Below are 27,056 nucleotides of genomic sequence, written 5' to 3' on the forward strand. Positions count from 1 at the left end.
ATGGTAACTAGCTAATACTGGGGGGCTTACATGTTATATTCAATTATATACTAACCTTCATGCATGTCTGATTTCAAAGTGCTGTCTGCATCTTAATTCCCTGGTGCGGCTGCCGATATCTAGCGTTAAGTTCTCAACAACGTCCCATCATTATTTTGGATTTGGCTCTGCGAGGCATAGCATAATGTTTTGTAATATATGTACTAATACAGGAAGCTCTTGTCTACAAACAATCAATATATTAAAATAAACAGAATTGATTTTGTTCTGAGGGAGTCATCCATCACTATCCACATACAGTGCCTTGCGAAAGTATTCGGCCCCCTTGAACTTTGCGACCTTTTGCCACATTTCAGGCTTCAAACATAAAGATATAAAGCTGTATTTTTTTGTGAAGAATCAACAACAAGTGGGACAAAATCATGAAGTGGAACGACATTTATTGGATATTTAAAACTTTTTTAACAAATCAAAAACTGAAAAATTGGGCGTGCAAAATTATTCAGCCCCCTTAAGTTAATACTTTCTATCGCCACCTTTTGCTGCGATTACAGCTGTAAGTCGCTTGGGGGTATGTCTCTATCAGTTTTGCACATCGAGAGACTGAAATTCTTTCCCATTCCTCCTTGCAAAACAGCTCGAGCTCAGTGAGGTTGGATGGAGAGCATTTGTGAACAGCAGTTTTCAGTTCTTTCTTTATGTTTTGGATCATTGTCTTGTTGGAAGACAAATCTCCGTCCCAGTCTCAGGTCTTTTGCAGACTCCATCAGGGTTTCTTCCAGAATGGTCCTGTATTTGGCTCCATCCATCTTCCCATCAATTTTAACCATCTTCCCTGTCCCTGCTGAAGAAAAGCAGGCCCAAACCATGATGCTGCCACCACCATGTTTGACAGTGGGTATGGTGTGGTCAGGGTGATGCGCTGTGTTGCTTTTACGCCAAACATAACGTTTTGCATTGTTGCCAAAAAGTTCAATTTTGGTTTCATCTGACCAGAGCACCTTCTTCCACATGTTTGGTGTGTCTCTCAGGTGGCTTGTGGCAAACTTTAAACAACACTTTTTATGGATATCTTTAAGAAATGGCTTTCTTCTTGCCACACTTCCAGATTTGTGCAATATACGACTGATTGTTGTCCTATGGACAGAGTCTCCCACCTCAGCTGTAGATCTCTGCAGTTCATCCAGAGTGATCATGGGCCTCTTGGCTGCATCTCTGATCAGTCTTCTCCTTGTATGAGCTGAAAGTTTAGAGGGACGGCCAGGTCTTGGTAGATTTGCAGTGGTCTGATACTCCTTCCATTTCAATATTATCGCTTGCACAGTGCTCCTTGGGATGTTTAAAGCTTGGGAAGTATTTTTGTATCCAAATCCGGCTTTAAACTTCTTCACAACAGTATCTCGGACCTGCCTGGTGTGTTCCTTGTTCTTCATGATGCTCTCTGCGCTTTTAACGGACCTCTGAGACTATCACAGTGCAGGTGCATTCATACGGAGACTTGATTACACACAGGTGGATTGTATTTATCATCATTAGTCATTTAGGTCAACATTGGATCATTCAGAGATCCTCACTGAACTTCTGGAGAGAGTTTGCTGCACTGAAAGTAAAGGGGCTGAATAATTTTGCACGCCCAATTTTTCAGTTTTTGATTTGTTAAAAACGTTTGAAATATCCAATAAATGTCGTTCCACTTCATGATTGTGTCCCACTTGTTGTTGATTCTTCACAAAAAAAATACAGTTTTATATATTTATGTTTGAAGCCTGAAATGTGGCAAAAGGTTGCAAAGTTCAAGGGGGCCGAATACTTTCGCAAGGCACTGTATATACATTTCTATTTCTAAATGTATTACTTCTTGATTTATGTAAATGCAGGCACAAAGACGCATGTATAACATTCATGACATACCACGCCGCTGTAAAGGGGTATTCCTCTCAGAGCCTCATAATGTCTGAGAACAGAAGATAATTTGCAATTGAAATGGTTGAAAGGGATCGAAAACTCAGCAGTCTCATGGAAAATGGACAACGTACCCAAGCACTCTTGTGAAGCATGGGTGCTGGTCAAGGTAAATCACCTTGGCAGAGAGAAAATATAAGAGGGAGAGGTGGGGAATAGAGGGATGAGAGAAAGTGAATGTCTGAAGAATAGCAGACGAGCCAATCAAATGTGACATAATGTGGTCAGACCGCCCAGTATGCTGCCTGTCACTGCGTGTGTGTGTGTGTGGGTGTGTGTGTGCGTGTGCGTGTGTGCATGCGTGCGTGAGAGAGAGAGAGCGAGAGAGAGAGAGAGAGAGAGACAGGGTCAGTGAGTGAGGGACAGTGAGTGAGAGAGAGGGACAGTGTGTGTGTGTGTGTGTGTGTGTGTGTGTGTGTGTGTGTGTGTGTGTGTGTGTGTGTGTGTGTGTGTGTGTGTGTGTGTGTGTGTGTGTGTGTGTGTGTGTGTGTGAGAGCATGCATGGGTGAGCATGCATGGGTGTGTGAGCAGACTATTTCAAGACATGACTTTCACACACACCGCCTGTTAACCTCCTCTTCACTCTGTCCGATCTGATCACACACTGATCGATGTACTTTCCTTTAGCTGGAAGAAGGAAGGACAAGACAATGACCCCAAGCCGCTATCATGTCTTTCAAGTGACCCTAACAGCAATTAATCAGCACATCCTAACAGATGTATCACATGACATTTTCCCTGGTTATTTCCTTGACTTCAGGACTACAAGGCTATGACGACTGAATGAGCACCAGAGCATTAACTGAAACATCATCCACACTACTGGGCGACCTACTGTATGAACATAATGTATGTTTAATCAGTGCCCTGTAGCACATCAATGCCTCCCATTACTCCCATACCTTTTTCATTAACTACAGCTTCTGAACTGTAAATAAGGAATCATGCCATCGGCTCTTACTGTGAGTTTTGAACATGGTCTCTGACTCCCGTCTCTCTCATCTCACCAGGACCCGACCTGTGTGGTGAGCCCAGTGATCGACATCATCAACATGGATACCTTCGCCTACGTAGCAGCCTCCTCTGACCTCCGTGGAGGTATGGAGCGACAGGGACATGACCTCCCCGTCCTCATCGCTATCACCACACCCATGTCCCTCTCTCTGTCTCTATCCATCTCTGTATCTGTCCAGCTCTCTGTCCAACCCTCCCTTTCTCCATCCCTCTTTTCATCCCTTATCCCTGACCCCATCCCTTCCTTCTTTCCATTTCCTCCCCCAGGCTTCTGGGTCTCCATTACCTGGATAGTAGAGGCCACACACACACACACACACACACAGCCAGATGAACAGCTTCAATCAGTGTTCCCAGAGAACTGGATACGACAGCCAATGGGGATAATAGTCCAAGGCCTTCTCAGATTGGACGTTTTAATTATTGATGTAGCCATCGCTCATAACAGGAAAAAGATGTGGTGTCAATAGAGCCGTATGGATCCACTGAGAGCCAGCCCTGCCTGCCTGCAGACTGCTGCGCCAGCACTCCTGGGTCTGCTCCAAATCAGACCCCTCTCTCTCCCCTGCACACACACACACACACACACACACACACACACACACACACACACACACACACACACACACACACACACACACACACACACACACACACACACACACACACTATCACGACTCAGGATAAGACCCAGATGCAGACACAGGAGGCAGATAGTTTGATTCTAAGATCATTTATTATAACACGGGGACAGGCAAAGGGCAGGTCGAGGGCAGGCAGAAGTTGGTAAACCAGGTCAGAGTCGAGCAGGTACTGGATGGCAGGCAGGCTCAGGGTCAAGGCAGGCAGAAAGGTCAGAACCGGGAAGACTAGAAACAAAAACTTGAGAACAAAAAGAAACGGGAAACACGCTGGTACGACCTGACAATACAAGATGAACTGGCAACAGACAAATGGAAAACGCAGGTATAAATACACAGGGGATAATGAGGAAAAAACGTGAGACACTTGGTGGGGGTGGAGACCAGCACAAGATAGGTGAAACAGATCAGGGTGTGACACACACACATACTGAGGCACGTACACAGACACACTAAGACGTGCACACGGACACACATGTTCACGTTCACAAACAGACACACAACCACGTACTTTATTAATAGAACAAATATTCACTGGCTCTCTCATGCATATATTTGAAGACATCAAGGGCACTGCGTCTGTCTCAGGACAGGATGGGAAGGTCTATTTAAAAGCTCTTGTGTAAAGCCTGATAAAGGTCATTCCCAAGGTTCAGCCCAGATCAGCTATTAGCCAATGGGCTGGGGCCCATAATTAGTCATTAGAGTAATTAAATAGGAGATGGTTGCAGGACTGGTGGTTGTAATTATTGACAGTGTTCTGCCAGAGATTAATAAAGCGTGTGATGAAGGAAGAGGCTGCTGCAGCATTTTTATAATCAACCCCGCCTTTATAGTTCATAGTCCACCCTCCTTCTCACCCCCTTCCTCCCATCATCCTTTTGTTGTTAGTCGTTTGGTCCCCTTCTCTCTGACCTGCAATGCTCTTCTCCTGAGCCTCCCCTCCCCTGACTTACCCTCTCTCTCCCGCTCTTTCTCTCCCTCACCCTCCCACATTCCCAGTTCATGTTGTGATTATCTCTCTCTCTCTCTGCTGCAGGCTTCGACTGGAGTTTACATTTCAAGTGGGAGCAGTTGTCTGCTGAGCAGAAAGCCAGGAGAGCTGACCCCACCGAACCCATTAAGTAAGTGAAGGGAGGCATGAAGACGGATATTACGGGACGGTCTGGCCTGGCTGCAGAAGAGACGAGAGTAGAGGGACAGAGGGATAGAGGATGGGAGTAGGGGGTGCCTGCCTGACAGCTCATCCCTCCGTTCAGTGGCTGGCAGCATGGCTGGCAGCATGCAGCCATGTTTTTTCTTTTTCATCTGATGGAGCAGAGCGGAGGAACAGTGGAATGAAGTCTCTCCCTGTGGCCTTTCACTGCACTGTGATCTGAACAGTCCATCAGGGAGGAGAGAGGGAGAGGCGGACTAGGCAGCAGCAGCAGCTGGAAGAGGCAGTTAAACCAGTGATCTCTGCAGAGATAGCAGCAGCACAGCTAATGAGGATGCAGCCCAGAGAAGATCAGAGAGGGGACCGGACCACAGCCAGTTAAAGCACCTTTGCATTATTTTAGCCAAAAATAGTTGATCATCTTTAATCCTCCTGGCCCCGGATGGCTCTGAATCCAGGGCAGGTCATTTTAATGCTCGGCTCGAATGATTGATTGATCTCTCTCACACATCTCTCTCTCTCTCCCTTTCAGTCTCTCTGTTCATTTCCGGTAATAATTATTCTCCAGGTACAGAGATAAGCAACTTTTATATTCAAAACACTACCACACATTTCTATGAAGGAACATATTTTCTAAGAAAATACTTGATACTGTTGTCAAAATGAAGGCAGGGTAGTAATATTATGAGTTGGAATAATGGTAAATTGTTTAGCTAGCTAGCTACATGTCTAAACAAAAGACTCCACTATGCAAGTGACGATTTCACTGCACCATTTACACCTTCTGTATCATGTGAACGTGACAAATAAACTTTGATTTTATATAGTGTGTGTTTACCAGAGACGGTAATGTGGAGAACAACATGACCTGCACCAAAGTCAAATTAGGATATAACGTTAGGCCAACGAGCGTCTCAGTTCTAAAATTCTCTGGTAGAATGCCCTGCTTTTATTTCGTCACACTCACAACCGTAAGCTATTTTCTGTAATTAGCTCGCCATTAACTCGTAGGTCATCTTTCTGTTTCTGTAATAATGAATACAAATTAGCCCCAATTTAAAACATTGTTGGCTAACTTAACAAGCTAGAAACTAACCAAAATATTGTTTAGAATGTTGCTTTTAGTTACCTGGTTTGATAGATTGACATATACTAAATTCATTTGTAAACGGATGGGTTTATTGGTGTTAAAATACACCAGTCATGCTATTTTGGACCACCAGGCCGCTGTCTGTTTATACTTTTACAAAATTACAACAAGTTTGATGTCGGACGACAATAGAATGTTTATGATGTCACTGCGACAACTGTATATAGACATGTCGCTACACGTAGTATAAACCAGTATTTAGTCTTGAAATCATTGGTTGTTAAGTATATTACCGTACTCACTATGTTTAGCCTCAGATGTGAACCCTTAATGAGATGGGTGGAGCTAAAGCTTAAGAGGGTGTGAACGATGCTGAGTGGGTGTGGACAAGAAGAGCTCTCCAGTAGGTGTACCAAAACATTCAAGGGCCATTTTCTCAAAAGTGAGCTTACAAGTTTATCAACTTTCAAAGCAGCAGTACTTTCCCGTTGTTCCTCCAATGTAGTGTTTCTAGCTCCGAGTCTACTTTTATCCAATGTTTAAAAAAATAATAATTGCTACATATGACCAAATCGAGCCGGTCGGTCACACATGTGTTTCCATCATGAATATTCACTGTGCTGTGCGGGGATTGAGAGCCTTGGCTCCTGCCAGTGAGCGCTGGTGAGAGTGTCAGAGATGCTGGGCTGTGGGCTGCCATCTTCCCTCCACTTGAGAAATGAGTAAGATGGTGAGCCTCTCCACTTGCGTCCCTCAGTCCTGCTCAGGGCAATCTGTCTCTCATCTTCCCTCCTCTTCTCTTTCTGTTTTCTTCTTTTTCCTCCCCTCGTCTACGTTTCCTCTTCATGCTTCTTTACTCAGCTCTCTGTCTGTACTTCCATCTTTCATTCCTCTCTTATTTTGATGCATTTATTCATACTATTTCATCCTTCCACAAGATATAGTCCCAACACAAATCTAGGGTTGCTAGAGACTCGACCCAGTTGTTCGTTCTAAATGTTGCATTGCCATACTGGCTGGCAACGTTGTTATCCCTTGCTTACTAGCTAGCCATCTACGGCTAACTTACAGTCACATCAAAATGCAGCCAGAATAACACCAAAGTAGCTGCATTTGCTTTTGTTTTCTAGTGACATTTATTTGGATACATCCATAACAATGAACCAATGAGGCGTGATTTTGCCTGACATAGAAAATGTACTCTCTCATCAGGACACTTGTTCAGAGGAGCTAACCAACAACACAGCTACCGTAACACAATCACTTCAAACTGAAGCTAGAAAGACTGCAAGTTAGCTGTGTTCCATTTTACCTTCTTTCAATTGACATTTCTTTGTATATATCAATACAAATGATGCCAGCTGATTCATGATTTCAACTGGCTGAGAAAAGCTGCCTGCCAGTCTGTCTCGTCCCGACTCCCGACATGTTCATTACTATGGGACAGCAGGAGATCGAATTTGAATATTGAAACAATGTTGCAAATGTTAGAGAGACAGACGGTAAGGTTTATTCTAATATCCACTGTTGAAAACGGTATGTTATTCTAAAAGAAATGTGAGATAATGTCTAGATGATTTTTCATATAGCGGAGATCAAGTTCATAAGTTGCCTGCCTGGACTGATTAGACAGTGAATTGCACAGTCAGATGGAACAGAGTAAATAGGCATTTTAACGTCATAGATTTAGCCTTCGGCAACTTGTGGAATAGACACCGGCTGGAATGTGGTTTTAACCAATCAGCATTCAGGATTAGACCCACCCGTTGTATAATACCCTACATCCCTCTGTGCCCACCCCAGCACCCAGCCCCTGGGGGTGTTAGAATAATAAGGCCCTCTAATAGCCCAGGCACAGACCCAGGCCTGGTGGGAAGCCGATCCCACATCACACAGCCTGGCAGCATGGGCCAAGTGCCCAGACTGGTGCAGTGTCACGTGGAGTCTGCTCCTCACACTGGTAGAGATAGACACACAGATAGAGACGTGTGGTTTCGGGAACACGCGCACACACACACACTTTTTAGCAGAGACCTACCAGGAGTGGTGGGACTGAAACTGAGAGGGTGTTGGAAGAGGCGGTGAGCTAAAGAGGCACAGATGGTTGGAGCATGGGGTTCCTGTGTGTGTGTGTGTGTGTGTGTGTGTGTGTGTGTGTGTGTGTGTGTGTGTGTGTGTGTGTGTGTGTGTGTGTGTGTGTGTGTGTGTGTGTGCGTGTGCGTGTGTGTGCGTGTGTATGCGGGTGTGGGTGCGTGCGTGCGTGAGTGCGTGTGCGTGCACAGTCAGTGTTAGAGAGAAGGTCAATGGAGACAGATTATGCTTTGCCAATCACTCTTCTTCATTGCATCCACCCAACAATACACGTCACTTAAAGAGCACTGCTAACAAGACTCCGTAGGGCATGTTGAGTCACAAATGTGTCATTATCCCCCCATCTTCCATCTCTTACTCGCCTGTTGCTCTCCTGTCGCTGCCGGCACATCATCACCCAGTCATTCAATCCCATCATCATCATCATCATCTGTTTGTCTTAGGCATGTCATTTTTCTGTCATTTCTTCTCTCCAGTGGGAGGGGGTGTCTATTTATGGACAGTGTCTGAAAAAAAGTGGGATCTGAAAATGGAAGCAGCAGCAGTAGTTAATGGCAGACACCAATGACTAGGGAGGATTTGGTGATGCATGTACCTCAGGGTTTTACATCATTGTCAAATTAGGTTTTCCTCTTGTAATACTTCCTTCAGGTCTGGCATGTACTGTACTTATGTTGCAGCAGGGGAAATATACAACAAAGGATGTATCTTTCTGGAAAATAGAGAAGCATCAAGTTCTCTATTTTATTGTGCGTCGAGGCTGAAAGTTCTCAGGTAGCCTGGGGGTTAGAGCGACGGGTCTGTAACCAGAAGGTTGCTCGATCGAATCCCTGAGCTGACAAGGTAAAGAAATCTGTCATTCTGCCCCTGAACAAGGCAGTTAACCCACTGTTCCTAGGCTGTCATTGTAAATAAGACTTTGTTCTTAACTGACTTGCCTAGTTAAATAAAGGTTAAATACAATAATGGCTCTCCCAAGGCCTCCTCATAAGCTATTTCTAACTTTATGTTGATCTATAGTTAGCTGAATCAATAAATCATGAATCTTTATGTTTTCTACCAGAAATAGTAATGTCCTGATGCAAGACTTTAAATGAAGGAGGAAAACATGCAGCCTAAAGCTGTTTTCAGGATGCAGCCAAGTTTTTCGCTGTCGAGAGTTGTATTTTGTCAGATGTCAATGTATTTATTTTGGTGCTAACTTTTTAAGACGTAGCCTCGAGTGCACTCTGGAGTCATTATAAATTACCAGAGAAGGTAGTATTGCCTCAAGAATATTGGTCAAACTACACTGAACAAAAATATGAACGCAGCATGTAATGTGTTGGTCCCATGTTTCATGAGCTGAAATAATAGATCCCAGAATTGTTTCATACGCACAACATATCATTTCTCGTACATTTTGTGCACAAATTTGTTTACATTCCTGTTAGTGAGCATTTCTCCTTTGTCAAGATAATTCATCCACCTGACAGGTGTGGCATATCAACAGGTTGATTAAACAGCATGATCATTACTGTACATAGGTTTTGTAAATGGGGACATCAAAACATATGTCTCAAGTTCTGAGGGAGCGGGCAATTGACATGCTGACTGCAGAAATGTCCACCGGAACTATTGCCAGAGAATGTAATAATAATTTCTCTACCATAAGCCACCTCCACCTTCATTTGAGAGAATTTGGCAGTACGTCCAACCGGCCTCACAACCGCAGACCATGTGTAACCACGCCAGCCCAGGACCTCCACATCTGGCTACTTCACTACGGCATTGTCTGAGACCGGGGGTTTGCACAACCAAAGAATTTCTGCACAAACTGTCAGAAACCTTCTCAGGGAAGCTCATCTGCGTGCTCGTCATCCTCGCCAGGGTCTTGACCTGACTGCAGTTTGGCGTCTTAACTGACTTCTGACTTCAGTGGGCAAATGCTCACTTTCAATGGCCACTTGCACTCTGGAGAAGCGTACTCCACACGGATTAATCCCAGTTTCAATTGTAATGGGTAGATGGCAGACAGTGTGTATGGTGTCGTGTTTGCGGATGTCAATGTTGTAAACAGAGGGCCCCATGGTGGCGGTGGGGTTATGGTATGGGCAGGCATAAGCTACGGACAATGAACACAATTGCATTTAATCAATGGCAATTTGAATGCACGGAGATACCGTGACAAGATCCTGAGGCCCATTACCGCGCCCTTCATCCGCCGGCATTATATTGTGTCAAGTAGTTGTTCCCCTTGCTCAGCATGGATAACGCTGCTTCGATGGTGGCTGTTGTCGTTGTGTTGCTGGTTCGAGCCAGGGAGGAGCAAGGAGAGGGACGGAAGCTATACTGTTACACTGGCAATACTAAAGTGCCTATAAGAACATCCAATAGTCAAAGGTTAATGAAATACAAATGGTATAGAGGGAAATAGTCCTATAATTCCTATAATAACTACAACCTAAAAAATTTGATCCTCCAATAATCGATATCGGTATCGGCGTTGAAAAATCATAATTGGTCGACCTCTACACTGGATTGACATGTATGACAGTGTGTTCCAGTTCCTGCCAGTATCCAGCAACTTCGCACAGCCACTGAAGAGGAGAGGGACAACATTCCACAGGCCACAATCAGCAGCCTGATCAACTCTACGCTGCATTCGGCAAATGGTGGTCATACCAGACACTGACTGGTTTTCTGATCCACGCCCCTACTTTTTTTAAGGCATCTGTGACCAACAGATATTCCCAGTCATGTGAAATCCATAGGGCCTAATTTATTTATTTCAATGGATTTGTTTCCTATGAACTGTATCTTTGAAATTGTTGCATGTTGCGTTTCTATTTTTGTTCAGTGTAAATTACTCAGGTTCTTCAGACAGAGACAGGGAATGAGAAACCACTGTGAGAAAATTAATGTGGAGAATATGTTGTTGACGCCAGGGAGCATCACAGCGTGTCTATTCTAGAGACAAGACGATGCTCCTCGTCTTTCAAAATGAAAGAATCAAAAATCTTTTCAAATGGCTTGCCTTGAAGTCAGCAACATGAGAGCTCTCTCTCTCTCTACCCCTCTCTCTCCCTCCCCTTTTTCTCTCAGCTCTCTCTCCCTCTGCATTGTCTGGTGGTGTGCTGTGAGTCTATTGTGTTAGATAGGCCCCAGTTGGCACACCGTGGAGGGCCTGGGTGCAGTTTCCGCCTGATAATGAGAAGGTATCCGCTTAAACTCTGCTTGTCAGCCAGTCCAGCCCGGGTTTGTCGCCGGCTGGCTCCTGTATCACTCAATCAATTTACATTTTACTCAGCGGCTCACACACACTCACTGAGGCTCGCCGGGCCGGGCCAGCATCATTATTCACATCAGCAAGATGTGATTTAGATGTGAAGAACGGATTTAGATAGGTTGGACTCTTCTACCAGCGACTTGGATTTATAATAATGTCTTCTTAGTATCGCCAAAAACATCACCAAACTACCTCATGTCTGACTGACATTTTGGTGGGAGAAGCCATCATATCCAATTTGGTCAATATTTCATAAAATAATATCCCCTGAGTACTCTCTCTCTCGCCTTCTCTTTCTCAGGACTCCCATCATTGCCGGAGGGCTGTTTGTGATTGACAAGTCGTGGTTCAACCACCTGGGGAAGTATGACACAGCCATGGACATCTGGGGTGGGGAGAACTTTGGTGAGTGAGTCAGCTGACCGTGCTGGAGCTGGGGGGATTAGGCTGCCAGAGAGCACCCGAGTGGCAGCAGTGTGCCAGTCTGTCAGCACTTATAGCCTGCCTCAATTGCTGACACCAGTCCTTCTGTCTGCTCAAGGGCGTTGCCGTCATGAGAACTTTCCTTACTAAAGTGGGACAGTTGATGTATTGTGTTGGAAGTTTTTGAGGGATACTCTCTGGGTTCGTAATGGTTATTTTACCACAGTCCCAAATCCCCAAAATGATAATTGTTCAAATCAATCAAATCCACTCCATATGTTGGACTTGTAACACTTACTGTTTAGTTGACTATAAAGTGTCAATGGTCAAGAAGACCATTAAGCAGAATTTCTAGGACCAATCAGTGTCCAGCATAACACCACACCACTGTCAAATAAGCTAGAGAGAGTGTAAACATTTAAGCTATTCCAGTCATAGCCAGAACCCTGGAGCAATAGGTAGCATTAGTAGTTCTCTTCCCTGCTTCATGTTTGCTCCTGTCAGGTACATCTGCAGGCGAGTTGTGCACAGCAGCCCGAGCTAACCATGGTAGTGGTGGGGATGATTCATAGTGTGTTCCAGATTCTAAAAAGGCCAGGAGGCTGACGAGTACTCTCCCATGTATCTCAGGCAGAAGGATGCTGGGGTTCATATAATAGACAGACAGGTTCCACTGTCTGTACTGCTGCTGAGGCTTCAGATCATTAGAGAACAAAGCAGAGACAGGGGTACAGTAAGACTTGAATAGGATGCTCTCTCTCTCTCACACTTTCTCTTTATGTCTTTCCCCAGTCTTATTTTGTATTTTCTCTCTCTCTCTCTCCATCTCTCTTTCACATCTCTCTTTTATTTTTCTCTCTTGCACTTTCTCTCCTAGATGGAAAATATTCCCTACGCTGCTCCCTTTGACACTTTGTAATGCAGAAAAAACTCATAGGCTTGTTGGGGAAGTGTTGAAGATGTTACTCTGAAAAAGAAAAACACAGCATATACAATGATAATGAGGCTATGAAACTTCAACTTTGTTGGGTTTGAAAGACAGTGTGTAGCAACAGCCGGATATCTGTAGGCTAGTATATTAGTCTGGGCTCAATTAGACCAGGCAATGGAAGGACTTCATTTACATTCTTGTGGCTTCTTTAAGTGAGCATTGGACATGGCAGATTTAAACATGAGATATGAGGTGGCAAGCATGTTATCTAATATTCAAGGCATCAGAGCCCCATATACAGATGCTGATGCTGATAAAGATGATGAGTAATGTGTATGGATTGTATTGGGATGAGAAATAGTATAACCTCTTAACAGGAGTAGAGCTTAATTTGGTTTCCCTTGTAGATGATCAAGACATTGTATGCAAAACTTTGTGTGTTAGAATTTAACCTCTCCTATCCCCTGTAACCATTCTCCATCTTACAGTATATGAGCGCTCTGTCCTTAGGACTCTGTTGTCCCACTGCACCTCCTCTCACCCATAACTCATACAGTCTACAAGCACTGAACATACAATACAGTAATTCCATGGGACAATGATAACTAATGGTAGCTGTGTTTTGTGTGTTGTGTTGTGTGTTGTGTGTGTGTGAAACCCTATAGAGATCTCGTTCCGGGTGTGGATGTGTGGAGGGAGCCTAGAGATTATCCCCTGCAGCAGGGTCGGCCACGTCTTCCGCAAGAAACACCCCTACATCTTCCCTGAGGGCAACGCCAACACCTACATCAAGTAAGACTTGACTCCATTTGTACTGTATCCTATCTCACAGCCTGCTCCAAAATACAAAGGCACCCAACACCTACATCAAGTAAAACCTATATCTTACTGTATCTATCCGTATGCTCCAAGATAAAAAGGCAGCCTACAACAATCAAAATAAGTGCTGCTCTGTACCACTCAATATGTACTGTGTGAGTTGTTGAGCTGTAGGCCGGTATTCGTGCAATGCAACCCAATAGTGGGATAGGATTTGCAGCGAACGTGGCAAATACAAATTGAAGACTTGCTGTAGTTTTCTCTAAAGCTTTGCCAAATTGTCTTTTGAATGCATTATGCTAAGCTCTATTCTCTTCTGTACATCAGAGTAGTTTGGCTCTCTTTCCATATTGGGGATTAGAATCATGTTCTTGCTGTGTTTGGCAGGGCTTTAGTTAGCTGATCGTACGAGTGCACCCAATCTCTGTTATTCTTTCTGAAAAGTTTTGTCTACATATAATGTCATTCTTTATCAAATGTTCAACTTTGGCATGAATCAGAAATGCTGCCCTTGGTTAACAATGCAATTATCGACAGAATCAGTTTTCTTCATTTGTATTTCTCATTTGCATTTAGCCTTCAGGAAAGTCACGGCATGGACTGAATATGTAAAGTGAACAACGCACTATTTGATTTGATTACAGCGCCGTTTTCAGAAAATGTGTTGTGCAAAAATCACCCTTGACTTGGCTGCCTCTCCTTTGACTGACTGGCAGTGTGTGTTCACTGTTCATTCACTGATGAGCTTTCCCTCTTTACCTACAACACAAAACACATTAGGCCCCCCCAATGAATAATTAATGAATCCTGTCAACAAAATTTGTATGTGTAGCATAGTTCAGCCAAGTTAATGAATAATTACTCCAAGTATGATGTTTGATTTCATGTCCTGAAAAGAAAGCCAGGCTTCTAATGGCAGCTGGTGGCTCAGCATGCTCTCTGATAATTATATGTCATTTATTCACCTGCACTCTCCGTGCTCCGCTCTCTGCACAATATCACTGTAATTTGTGTTACAAGCTGCTACTCCCTTTTCTGTCCCAAAATCTTCTGCTGCTGCTCAGAAGCCAGGCCATGTGGCAGTAGTGTTGAGGATGCTTCCGTCTGAGACCGTGTCAGGTGGAAAGGAGCGATGTGAGTTCTGAAAGTAGTCTTATTCCTGCCTGGGAGGGTCAAGTGGATAGCATAGGATAGGGGTGTAGACTAGCTCAATGAGCTTAACAGAACAGTGTGGAACGCTAGAGATGCACAGAAATGTATCTGTAAATGTGTCTTCACCCCAAATCCAAAGTTTGCCAGAGGCTTTCAAATGTCAAAAGAGGTGTATGAAAGTCTAAATCAAGATACATACATATCTATCGGGAGGAGGGCCACAGTACGCAGCAGCAGTGTCATCGGAATCACATTAGTAGAATGTTTAAAAGTGTGAGCTAGACATGCATAGAATAGGATATGTACATTTGACTCTCATAACATGTATTGTTTCTCTGCTTTCTTCCAGCAAACGAGATGATTCATTTTCTTGGAATGTGTTTGAGACCAGTATGTGAGGGCAGGCTTGGCTTATGGTTATTTTGGTCACATACGTGCTAGGTGTTTTCACACTATCAGTCTGGCCCACCCTGAGATGAAGTGTTTTAATGTAAAACGCCTACCGACTCCTACTGTGTGCTGTACTGGCTGTGTTGCAGGAACACCAGACGGACGGCGGAGGTGTGGATGGATGAGTTCAAGCTCTTCTACTACTCTGCTCGCCCTGCAGCACGGGGCAAGTCCTACGGAGAGTGAGTGAAACACCACCATACATTTCTACACCATATATTTCTACTGATATACAGTGCCGTAAAAAGTATTTGCCCCTTTCTAATTTTCTCTATTTTGCATATTTTTTATACTGAACGTTATCAGATCTTCAACCAAAATATAATATTAGATAAACCTGTGGGAACAAATAACACAACAATGACCAATACTTATTTCATTGATTTCATAAACAAAGTTATGCCCCCTGTGTAAAAAATGAATTGCCCCCTTACACTCAATGACTGGTTGCACCAACTTAAGCTGAAATGACTCCAACCAAACACTTCCTGTAGTTATTGATCAGTCTCTCACATCGCTGTGGAGGAATTTTGGCCCACTCTTCCATGCAGAGCTGCCATAACATTTGTGGGTTTTCAAGCATGAACTGCTCGTTTCAAGTCCTGCCACAACATCTCAATTGGGATTAGGCCTGGACTTTGACTAGGCCATTCCAAAACTTCAAATTTGTTGCTTTTTAGCCATTTTCATGTAGACTTGATTGTGTGTTTTGGATCATTGTTTTACTGCATGACCCAGCAGCACTTCAGCTTCAGCTCACAGACGGATGGCCTGTCAGTCTACTGTAGAATTCTCTGATACAGAGCAGAATTCATGGTTCCTTCTAATAAGGCAAGTCATCCAGGTCCTGAGGCAGCAAAGCATCCCCAAACCATCATACCATGCTTGACCGTTGGTATGAGGTTCTTACTGGGGAATGCAGGGTTTGGTTTTCACTAGACATAATGGGACCCATCTCATCCAAAAAGTTGACTCAAGTTTGCCAAAAAGCACCTGAAACTCACCTGGATGAACAGAATGTTCTATGGACAGATGACTCAAAAGTATAGCTTTTTGGACGACATGGCCTAGTCTTAATCCCAATTGAGGTGTTGTGGCAGGACTTGAAACGAGCAGTTCATGCTTGAAAACCTACAAATGTCGCTGAGCTAAAGCAGTTCTGCATGGAAGAGTGGGACAAAAATTCCTCCACAGCGATATGAGAGACTGATCAACAACTACAGGAAGCGTTTGGTTGCAGTCATTGAAGCTAAAAGTGGCACAACCAGTTATTAAGTGTGAGGGGGCGATTCCTTTTTCACACAGGGGGTATTGGGTGTTGCTTAACTTTGTCAATTAAATAAATAAAATAATTTGTATACTTAGGTTCCCGTTATCTAATATTAGGTTTTGGTTGAAGATCTGATTCAACATTCAGTATCAAAAATATGCACAAATAGAGAAAAGCAAAGGCTGATTGTAACGACGTTCCTCTGTTGAAGGAAGAGCGGACCAAAATGCAGCGTGGTGGTTACTCATGTTTATTAATGAAAATACGACTAGACATGAAATAACTGAATGTACAAAACAACAGACGGAACGTGAAAACTATACAGCCTATCTGGTGAACATAAACACAGAGACAGGAACAATATGCTTAAATATGGTTCCCAATCAGAGACAATGAAAATCACCTGACTCTGATTGAGAACCGCCTCAGGCAGCCATAGACTACGCTATACACCCCACAAAACCCCAAGACAAAAACACACCACAATAACCCATGTCACACCCTGGCCTGACCAAATAAATGAAGATAAACATAATATATTTCGACCAGGGCGTGACACTGATAAAGAGACAGATTAGAGAATACAAACCCATATTGCACCTAGAATAGCATGAATAACCTGGATAGACGATTCAGTTCAAACCATATTCTTTAGGTTATTTAAAAGTGTTTTTCGTCTCCCAGCATTACATATTGCACCAATGGATTCCACATGGTTCACCATAAGGTGTGTGTGTGTGCCTCCCTGTGTGTGTGAGTGTGCCTCCCTGTGTGTGAGTGTGCCTCCCTGTGTGTGTGTGTGTGTGTGTGTGTGTGTGTGTGTGTGTGTGTGTGTGTGTGTGTGTGTGTGTGTGTGTGTGTGTGTGTGTGTGTGTGTGTGTGTGTGTGTGTGTGTGTGTGTGTGTGTGTGTGTGTGTGTGTGTGTGTGTGTGTGTGTGTGCCTCCCTGTGTGTGAGTGTGTAGCACTGTCTTTTCTGTGATAAGAGCAGGACTGCATTATAAAAAAAGGTTCCTCTCTCTAACATTCATTTCCCTTTCTTTCTCTCTCTCTCTTATCAGCATTCATAGCAGGGAAGAGCTCCGCAAGAGTCTCAAGTGCAAATCCTTCAAGTGGTATCTGGACAACGTCTACCCAGAGCTCAAGTGAGTGTGTGTGGCCGGCTAATCACACACATCCCATTATGCTTAATTCAGAATAGATTCATGATCATTTTTTTTTATTACTCAGGCTTCTCTTTTTTTGCCCCCTGATTGGTCCGAGGCCCAGGCTTGCAGCTCAATCTGACTGATACAACAACAGCCAGGCGTGATGGAGTTTAGGTTAATCCCATGGACTGAAACGAACAATGTGGACTCAGGGGAGAGAGGAGAGGGCATGGTCTGACCTTTAGATGACTTGGATCGACTGTTAAATGCATACTAAGAAGAAACGACTTTAAAAAGATAGTTGAAGAACAGGTGAATTGACACAAGTTGAGCAATAGCTAATATTCAGTGCATGTGACAAATAAAATTTGATTTGAAAAAGTTTATAGGGTGGAGACATGTCTTGTGAGAGAGAGAGTATACACAGATAATGGTAAAGCCATACGAGAGCAATATACAGAGAGAAGTACAGTCATAGGCTATTACAAATTGCTAGCAGGATATGAGGGATATGAGTGATGTTACCTATGGGGGGCTGTGTGTGTGTGTGATGGATTCACTACTGCTGGTTCCAGGTTTCCGTTTGCTGACTGGGCTGTAAAGCCTCCACAGACCCACACTGGCAGCAGATCCCATTACTTACCTCTCTCTCTCACTCACTCTCACATACACACTCTCATGCACGCACGCACGCACGCACACACACACACACACACACACATACACAGCCCCCCACCCAGAGAAGTGGGTTCTTCCTACCTCTGATGAATGGCCATGTGATGAGCTATTTACTGTATTTTTGTACATTTGAAAATGGATTGTAATTCCGTTCAGACGTTGTTTGAGGAAGCATTTATGCCAGGCCACGGAACATGACACTCTAAATAGCCTCAACGTTAATCTCTACAATAAATCATTATTCATTTGCATGTATAAATGCCACCATGAATCTATCCCACGCGTGAGTATCAAAACATAACAGTCAGAGATGATACATATACCTCGTATCCAGACCTGTCTGCATTGGTGAATATACAAGAAAGCAATCAAATACATGTGAAAAGTGTACGTTCTGTATTTTCAGAGTGCCAGATGATTCGGACTCTAAGTCAGGGGTGATTCGTCAAAGACAGAATTGTCTGGAGTCCCGTAGGGTGGAGGGACAGAACCTCTCCTCTCTCACACTAGCACCCTGCATCGGAACAAAATCCGTGCCAGCACTCAACCAGGTATGGCCTAAACAACATTCAGACGGCCTACACTCAATCTCCAACAGGGAGACCTATGCCCCGTGCAAGACTCTACACTCATAAACAGAGCTACAGGCCAATGCAGCTCTCTCTCTCTCTCTCTCTCTCTCTCTCTCTCTCTCTCTCTCTCTCTCTCTCTCTCTCTCTCTCTGCTCATTCTTACTGCTGTGACAGGCTATCATAGCACCTCTCCCTAAACTTATGTTATTCTACACCTGCATTGCTTGCTGTTTGGTGTTAGGCTGGGTTTCTGTACAGCACTTTGTGACAATTAACTGATGTACTGTACTGTAAGTTAGATTGATTGATTTGATTGACTTACCTCTCTCTCTCTCTCTCACACACACACACACACACACACACACACACACACACACACACACACACACACACACACACACACACACACACACACACACACACACACACACACACACACACACACACACAAACACCCTGTGCTAAAAGTACACTCAAAATGTTTTATTGATCATAAAAATCATTACAGTTTTTCTCAATTACTAAAACCCATTGGCTGAACAAAGTTCTTAGTTGCCTGGACGCATTTAGCTAATTATGCCTTAAACCATTTCACATGGTAAAACACAGTCTGTTGTCAATACCTTCAACCATTTCACATGGTAACACACAGTCTTTTGTCAATACCTTAAACCATTTCACATGGTAAAACACAGTCTGTTGTCAATACCTTAAACCATTTCACATGGTAAAACACAGTCTGTTGTCAATACCATTTTAAAAAACCATTTCACATGGTAAAACACAGTCTGTTGTCAATACCTTAAACCATTTCACATGGTAAAACACAGTCTGTTGTCAATACCTTAAACCATTTCACATGGTAAAACACAGTCTGTTGTCAATACCTTCAACCATTTCACATGGTAAAACACAGTCTGTTGTCAATACCTTAAACCATTTCACATGGTAAAACACAGTCTGTTGTCAATACCTTCAACCATTTCACATGGTAAAACACAGTCTGTTGTCAATACCTTAAACCATTTCACATTGTAAAACACAGTCTGTTGTCAATACCTTAAACCAACATGGTAAAACACAGTCTGTTGTCAATACCTTAAACCATTTCACATGGTAAAACACAGTCTGTTGTTAATACCTTAAACCATTTCACATGGTAAAACACAGTCTGTTGTCAATACCTTAAACCATTTCACATGGTAAAACACAGTCTGTTGTTAATACCTTAAACCATTTCACATGGTAAATCAAATCAAAATCAAATCAAATTTATTTGTCACATACACATGGTTAGCAGATGTTAATGCGAGTGTAGCGAAATGCTTGTGCTTCTAGTTCCGACAATGCAGTAATAACCAACAAGTAATCTAACTAACAATTCCTAAACTACTGTCTTATACACAGTGTAAGGGGATAAAGAATATGTACATAAGGATATATGAATGAGTGATGGTACAGAGCAGCATAGGCAAGATACAGTAGATGGTATCGAGTACAGTATGTACATATGAGATGAGTATGTAAACAAAGTGGCATAGTTAAAGTGGCTAGTGATACATGTATTACATAAGGATGCAGTCGATGATATAGAGTACAGTATATACGTATGCATATGAGATGAATAATGTAGGGTAAGTAACATTATATAAGGTAGCATTGTTTAAAGTGGCTAGTGATATATTTACATCATTTCCCATCAATTCCCATTATTAAAGTGGCTGGAGTTGAGTCAGTGTCAGTGTGTTGGCAGCAGCCACTCAATGTTAGTGGTGGCTGTTTAACAGTCTGATGGCCTTGAGATAGAAGCTGTTTTTCAGTCTCTCGGTCCCAGCTTTGATGCACCTGTACTGACCTCGCCTTCTGGATGATAGCGGGGTGAACAGGCAGTGGTTCGGGTGGTTGATGTCCTTGATGATCTTTATGGCCTTCCTGTAACATCGGGTGGTGTAGGTGTCCTGGAGGGCAGGTAGTTTGCCCCCGGTGATGCGTTGTGCAGACCTCACTACCCTCTGGAGAGCCTTACGGATGAGGGCGGAGCAGTTGCCATACCAGGCGGTGATACAGCCCGCCAGGATGCTCTCGATTGTGCATCTGTAGAAGTTTGTGAGTGCTTTTGGTGACAAGCCGAATTTCTTCAGCCTCCTGAGGTTGAAGAGGCGCTGCTGCGCCTTCTTCATGATGCTGTCTGTGTGAGTGGACCAATTCAGTTTGTCTGTGATGTGTATGCCGAGGAACTTAAAACTTGCTACTCTCTCCACTACTGTTCCATCGATGTGGATAGGGGGGTGTTCCCTCTGCTGTTTCCTGAAGTCCACAATCATCTCCTTAGTTTTGTTGACGTTGAGTGTGAGGTTATTTTCCTGACACCACACTCCGAGGGCCCTCACCTCCTCCCTGTAGGCCGTCTCGTCGTTGTTGGTAATCAAGCCTACCACTGTTGTGTCGTCCGCAAACTTGATGATTGAGTTGGAGGCGTGCGTGGCCACGCAGTCGTGGGTGAACAGGGAGTACAGGAGAGGGCTCAGAACGCACCCTTGTGGGGCCCCAGTGTTGAGGATCAGCGGGGAGGAGATGTTGTTACCTACCCTCACCACCTGGGGGCGGCCCGTCAGGAAGTCCAGTACCCAGTTGCACAGGGCGGGGTCGAGACCCAGGGTCTCGAGCTTGATGACGAGCTTGGAGGGTACTATGGTGTTGAATGCCGAGCTGTAGTCGATGAACAGCATTCTCACATAGGTATTCCTCTTGTCCAGATGGGTTAGGGCAGTGTGCAGTGTGGTTGAGATTGCATCGTCTGTGGACCTATTTGAGCGGTAAGCAAATTGGAGTGGGTCTAGGGTGTCAGGTAGGGTGGAGGTGATATGGTCCTTGACTAGTCTCTCAAAGCACTTCATGATGACGGAAGTGAGTGCTACGGGGCGGTAGTCGTTTAGCTCAGTTACCTTAGCTTTCTTGGGAACAGGAACAATGGTGGCCCTCTTGAAGCATGTGGGAACAGCAGACTGGTATAGGGATTGATTGAATATGTCCGTAAACACACCAGCCAGCTGGTCTGCGCATGCTCTGAGGGCGCGGCTGGGGATGCCGTCTGGGCCTGCAGCCTTGCGAGGGTTAACACGTTTAAATGTTTTACTCACCTCGGCTGCAGTGAAGGAGAGACCGCATTTTTCCGTTGCAGGCAATGTCAATGGCACTGTATTGTCCTCAAAGCGGGCAAAAAAGTTATTTAGTCTGCCTGGGAGCAAGACATCCTGGTCCGTGACTGGGCTGGATTTCTTCCTGTAGTCCGTGATTGACTGTAGCCCCTGCCACATGCCTCTTGTGTCTGAGCCGTTGAATTGGGATTCTACTTTGTCTCTGTACTGACGCTTAGCTTGTTTGATAGCCTTACGGAGGGAATAGCTGCATTGTTTGTATTCAGTCATGTTACCAGACACCTTGCCCTGATTGAAAGCAGTGGTTCGCGCTTTCAGTTTCACGCAAATGCTGCCATCAATCCAAGGTTTCTGGTTATGGAATGTTTTAACCGTTGCTATGGGAACGACATCTTCAACGCACGTTCTAATGAACTCGCACACCAAATCAGCGTATTCGTCAATGTTGTTATTTGACGCAATACGAAACATGTCCCAGTCCACGTGATGGAAGCAGTCTTGGAGTGTGGAGTCAGCTTGGTCGGACCAGCGTTGGACAGACCTCAGTGTGGGAGCTTCTTTTTTTTAGCTTTTGTCTGTAGGCAGGTATCAGCAAAATGGAGTCGTGGTCAGCTTTTCCGAAAGGGGGGCGGGGCAGGGCCTTATATGCGTCGCGGAAGTTAGAGTAACAGTGATCCAAGGTTTTTCCGCCCCTGGTTGCGCAATCGATATGCTGATAAAATTTAGGGAGTCTTGTTTTCAGATTAGCCTTGTTAAAATCCCCAACAACGATGAATGCAGCCTCCGGATAAATGGTTTCCAGTTTGCAAAGAGTTAAATAAAGTTCGTTCAGAGCCATCGATGTGTCTGCTTGGGGGGGGATATATACGGCTGTGATTATAATCGAAGAGAATTCTCTTGGTAGATAATGCGGTCTACATTTGATTGTGAGGAATTCTAAATCAGGTGAACAGAAGGATTTGAGTTCCTGTATGTTTCTTTCATCGCACCATGCCTCGTTAGCCATAAGGCATACACCCCCACCCCTCTTCTTACCAGAAAGGTGTTTGTTTCTGTCGGCGCGATGCGTGGAGAAACCCGCTGGCTGCACCGCATCCGGGAGCGTCTCTCCAGTGAGCCATGTTTCCGTGAAGCACAGAACGTTACAGTCTCTGATGTCCCTCTGGAAGGCTACCCTTGCTCGGATTTCATCAACCTTGTTGTCAAGAGACTGGACATTGGCAAGAAGAATGCTAGGAAGTGGGGCACGATGTGCCCATCTCCGTAGTCTGACCAGAAGACCGCCACGTTTCCCTCTTTTTCAGGGTCGTTTTTTTGGGTCGCTGCATGCGATCCATTCCGTTGTCTTGTTTGTAAGGCAGAACACAGGATCCGCGTCGCGAAAAACATATTCTTGGTCGTACTGATTGTGAGTTGACGCTGATCTTATATACAGTAGTTCTTCTCGGCTGTATGTAATGAAACCTAAGATGACCTGGGGTACTAATGTAAGAAATAACACGTAAAAAAACAAAAAACTGCATAGTTTCCTAGGAACGCGAAGCGAGGCGGCCATCTCTGTCGGCCATTTGCAGATCTCACTTAGACTTTTCAGCAAAACTCTAAACACACTCTCATTCTCAAAACACATTCTACACTCTAATGCACATGTCATCCATACTGGTAAACACAAGTGGCAACAATCAAATACAAATAGAGAACATATGTCATTGATTGAACACAACCACTCAAAATTGATTTAACCTGTTTCAAATGATGCGACACAACCAATATAAGCCAGTTCAGAGAGCAAACAGATTGTTGAAGGTGGGAAGGAGAAAGTCTGAGAATGTATACTGTAGTACAGTGCATTGTAGGCTGTATACTGTACAATGGGCAAATTGTATGGCCCTGAACATTGTGCTTTCCATTTATTACAGTTTTTCCCAATTGCTAAAACACAATTTTGCAAACTAGGCTGGTTTTATCAAAATACTTAACACAACTCACCAAACCACACCCCCAAACTGCAAAATACCTCACATATCCTACAAAATGAAGCACTGCAACCAAAACTACATATAGCATTATCAAAATCAAACGTTTGGCACACACTTCATTCATATTGCCAGACTTTTGTCTAACCAACTACACACTGTTGGGCATAATGAAAAGCACTCTCATCTTTAGTATACTTTGCCATAATACTAAAATAGTTCAAATTGTCGAAAATTCTTTAGATACACAGAAATATTTGCAGATACACACACACACATGCTGTTGAAAAATGTATTTCTTTATTTTTCACCAAACAAGTCAGTGCAACATATGCACAGCAGATATATTTACATTGGCCTGAACAAAAATATGCTCACAAAAAAACAGTAAACTGAAAAAGAAAATTGCAGAAAAAATATAGAGAAAAAAAGAGGCAAGAAAAATCATTAGGCAGCATCTTGCCGCACAGCTGGGTCTGGCCACAACGCCTCATCCACATCACAGGCAATATCTTCCCTTGCCAGACATCGAGGGAAGAAGCGCCTTGAGTGCCTTATCCATCCCTGAATCGCGCCAACATCAATCTCATCACATGCCTCTTCCATAGCCTGCACAAAGAGGCCTGCGCACAAAGGGCTGCTGGTCGTATAACTTCCACCGCCATGCCAAAAATAACTCTTCTATGGGGTTAAAAAATGGTGAGTATGGTGGGAGGTATTGCATAAGAAATGGTGGGTGGTCAGCAAACCAGTTTTGGACTGGGGCTGCACGATGAAAGCTCACGTTGTCCCATACTACAACGTACCGGGTTCTTTGATGGGCTGCATCATTCATACACTCTGGTGGTATGAGAATGTTGTGGAGTCTGTCCAGAAATGTGCGGATATGGGCTGTGTTGTATGGTCCAAGGTTGGCATGACGGTGGAGGACACCATGCGTATTGGAGATGGCAGCGCACATTGTGATGTTCCCACCACGTTGGCCAGGAACATCTATAATGGCTCTGTGTCCAATGACGTTTCTCCCCCTTCTTCTGCTCTTTGCTAGGTTGAACCCAGCCTCATCTATAAAGATGAACTCATGTGGGATTGAATGAGCATCCATTTCCAGTAATCCCTGAAAACAAAGAACAAAAGCAGTCAGTATGGTGTTATCCAGTACACTGGGAAACAATGTTGTGTGTAGTGTACTGCAGTCAATATGGTGTTATCCAGTACACTGGGAAACAATGTTGCAGTCAATATGGTGTTATCCAGTACACTGGGAAACAATGTTACAGTCAATATGGTGTTATCCAGTACACTGGGAAACAATGTAGCGTGTAGTGTACTGCAGTCAATATGGTGTTATCCAGTACACTGGGAAACAATGTAGCGTGTAGTGTACTGCAGTCAAAATGGTGTTATCCAGTACACTGGGAAACAATGTTGTGTGTAGTGTACTGCAGTCAATATGGTGTTATCCAGTACACTGGGAAACAATGTTGTGTGTAGTGTACTGCAGTCAATATGGTGTTATCCAGTACACTGGGAAACAATGTTGCGTGTAGTGTACTGCAGTCAATATTGTGTTATCCAGTACACTGGGAAACAATGTTGCAGTCAATATGGTGTTATCCAGTACACTGGGAAACAATGTAGCGTGTAGTATACTGCAGTCAAAATGGTGTTATCCAGTACACTGGGAAACAATGTAGCGTGTAGTATACTGCAGTCAAAATGGTGTTATCCAGTACACTGGGAAACAATGTTGCGTGTAGTGTACTGCAGTCAATATTGTACTTACATCCACATTTGCTCGTCTGACCTCTTTGTTTCTCTCAAATGACACCTTATAAAGTTGTTTCATTCTGATTTGGTTTCGCTTGAGAATGCGAGCCAATGTGGACAGACTGACTCGTTGAATGTTGTTGAATATGGTGTTGTCTTGGATGATGTGGCTTTGAATTTCTCATAATCTGAATCCATTATTTTCCAAAACCAAGTTTACAATGGCAGCTTCCTGTACCCCGGTGAACACTTGGCCCCTTCCTCCACCGTGGTTGTGGCCCCTTCCTCCACCGTGGTTGTGGCCCCTTCCTCCACCATGGTTGTGGCCCCTTCCTCCACCGTGGTTGTGGCCCCTTCCTCCACCATGGTTGTGGCCCCTTCCTCCACCATGGTTGTGGCCCCTTCCTCCACCGTGATTGTGGTTTCCTCCACCATGGTTGTGGCCCCTTCCTCCACCGTGGTTGTGGCCCCTTCCTCCACCATGGTTGTGGCCCCTTCCTCCACCGTGGTGTGGCCCCTTCCTCCACCATGGTTGTGGCCCCTTCCTCCACCGTGGTTTGGCCCCTTCCTCCACCATCTGTGGCCCCTTCCTCCACCATGGTTGTGGCCCCTTCCTCCACCATGGTTGTGGCCCCTTCCTCCACCATGGTTGTGGCCCCTTCCTCCACCGTGGTTGTGGCCCCTTCCTCCACCATGGTTGTGGCCCCTTCCTCCACCGTGGTTGTGGCCCCTTCCTCCACCATGTTTGTGGCCCCTTCCTCCACCAGGGTTGTGGCCCCTTCCTCCACCATGGTTGTGGCCCCTTCCTCCACCATGGTTGTGGCCCCTTCCTCCACCGTGGTTGTGGCCCCTTCCTCCACCATGGTTGTGGCCCCTTCCTCCACCGTGGTTGTGGCCCCTTCCTCCACCGTGGTTGTGGCCCCTTCCTCCACCGTGGTTGTGGCCCCTTCCTCCACCTTGGTTGTGGCCCCTTCCTCCACCCTGGTTGTGGCCCCTTCCTCCACCGTGGTTGTGGCCCCTTCCTCCACCGTGGTTGTGGCCCCTTCCTCCACCATGGTTGTGGCCCCTTCCTCCACCATGGTTGTGGCCCCTTCCTCCACCGTGGTTGTGGCCCCTTCCTCCACCGTGGTTGTGGCCCCTTCCTCCACCTTGGCCCCTTCCTCCACCGTGGTTGTGGCCCCTTCCTCCACCGTGGTTGTGGCCCCTTCCTCCACCGTGGTTGTGGCCCCTTCCTCCACCATGGTTGTGGCCCCTTCCTCCACCATGGTGTGGCCCCTTCCTCCACCATGGCCCCTTCCTCCACCATGGTTGTGGCCCCTTCCTCCACCGTGGTTGTGGCCCCTTCCTCCACCATGGTTGTGGCCCCTTCCTCCACCGTGGTTGTGGCCCCTTCCTCCACCGTGGTGTGGCCCCTTCCTCCACCGTGGCCCCTTCCTCCACCATGGTTGTGGCCCCTTCCTCCACCGTGGTTGTGGCCCCTTCCTCCACC

General features: G+C 44.9%; 1 protein-coding gene across 1 annotated transcript in view; it reads left to right on the plus strand.

Annotated features, from left to right (window-relative positions):
* Positions 1 to 27,056, plus strand: part of galnt14 (UDP-N-acetyl-alpha-D-galactosamine:polypeptide N-acetylgalactosaminyltransferase 14 (GalNAc-T14)) — a 133,237-nt gene that overhangs the window by 87,144 nt on the left and 19,037 nt on the right. The window contains exons 7-14 of the mRNA XM_064924681.1: positions 2,055 to 2,071; positions 2,973 to 3,060; positions 4,657 to 4,741; positions 11,524 to 11,627; positions 13,242 to 13,368; positions 15,087 to 15,179; positions 17,327 to 17,410; positions 18,498 to 18,642. Coding sequence (XP_064780753.1) covers positions 2,055 to 2,071; positions 2,973 to 3,060; positions 4,657 to 4,741; positions 11,524 to 11,627; positions 13,242 to 13,368; positions 15,087 to 15,179; positions 17,327 to 17,410; positions 18,498 to 18,642 — 743 coding nt within the window. The remainder of the gene's footprint in view (positions 1 to 2,054; positions 2,072 to 2,972; positions 3,061 to 4,656; positions 4,742 to 11,523; positions 11,628 to 13,241; positions 13,369 to 15,086; positions 15,180 to 17,326; positions 17,411 to 18,497; positions 18,643 to 27,056) is intronic.

The sequence above is a fragment of the Oncorhynchus masou genome, chromosome 19, assembly GCF_036934945.1.
Source record: "Oncorhynchus masou masou isolate Uvic2021 chromosome 19, UVic_Omas_1.1, whole genome shotgun sequence".
Classification (NCBI taxonomy): Eukaryota; Metazoa; Chordata; class Actinopteri; order Salmoniformes; family Salmonidae; genus Oncorhynchus; species Oncorhynchus masou.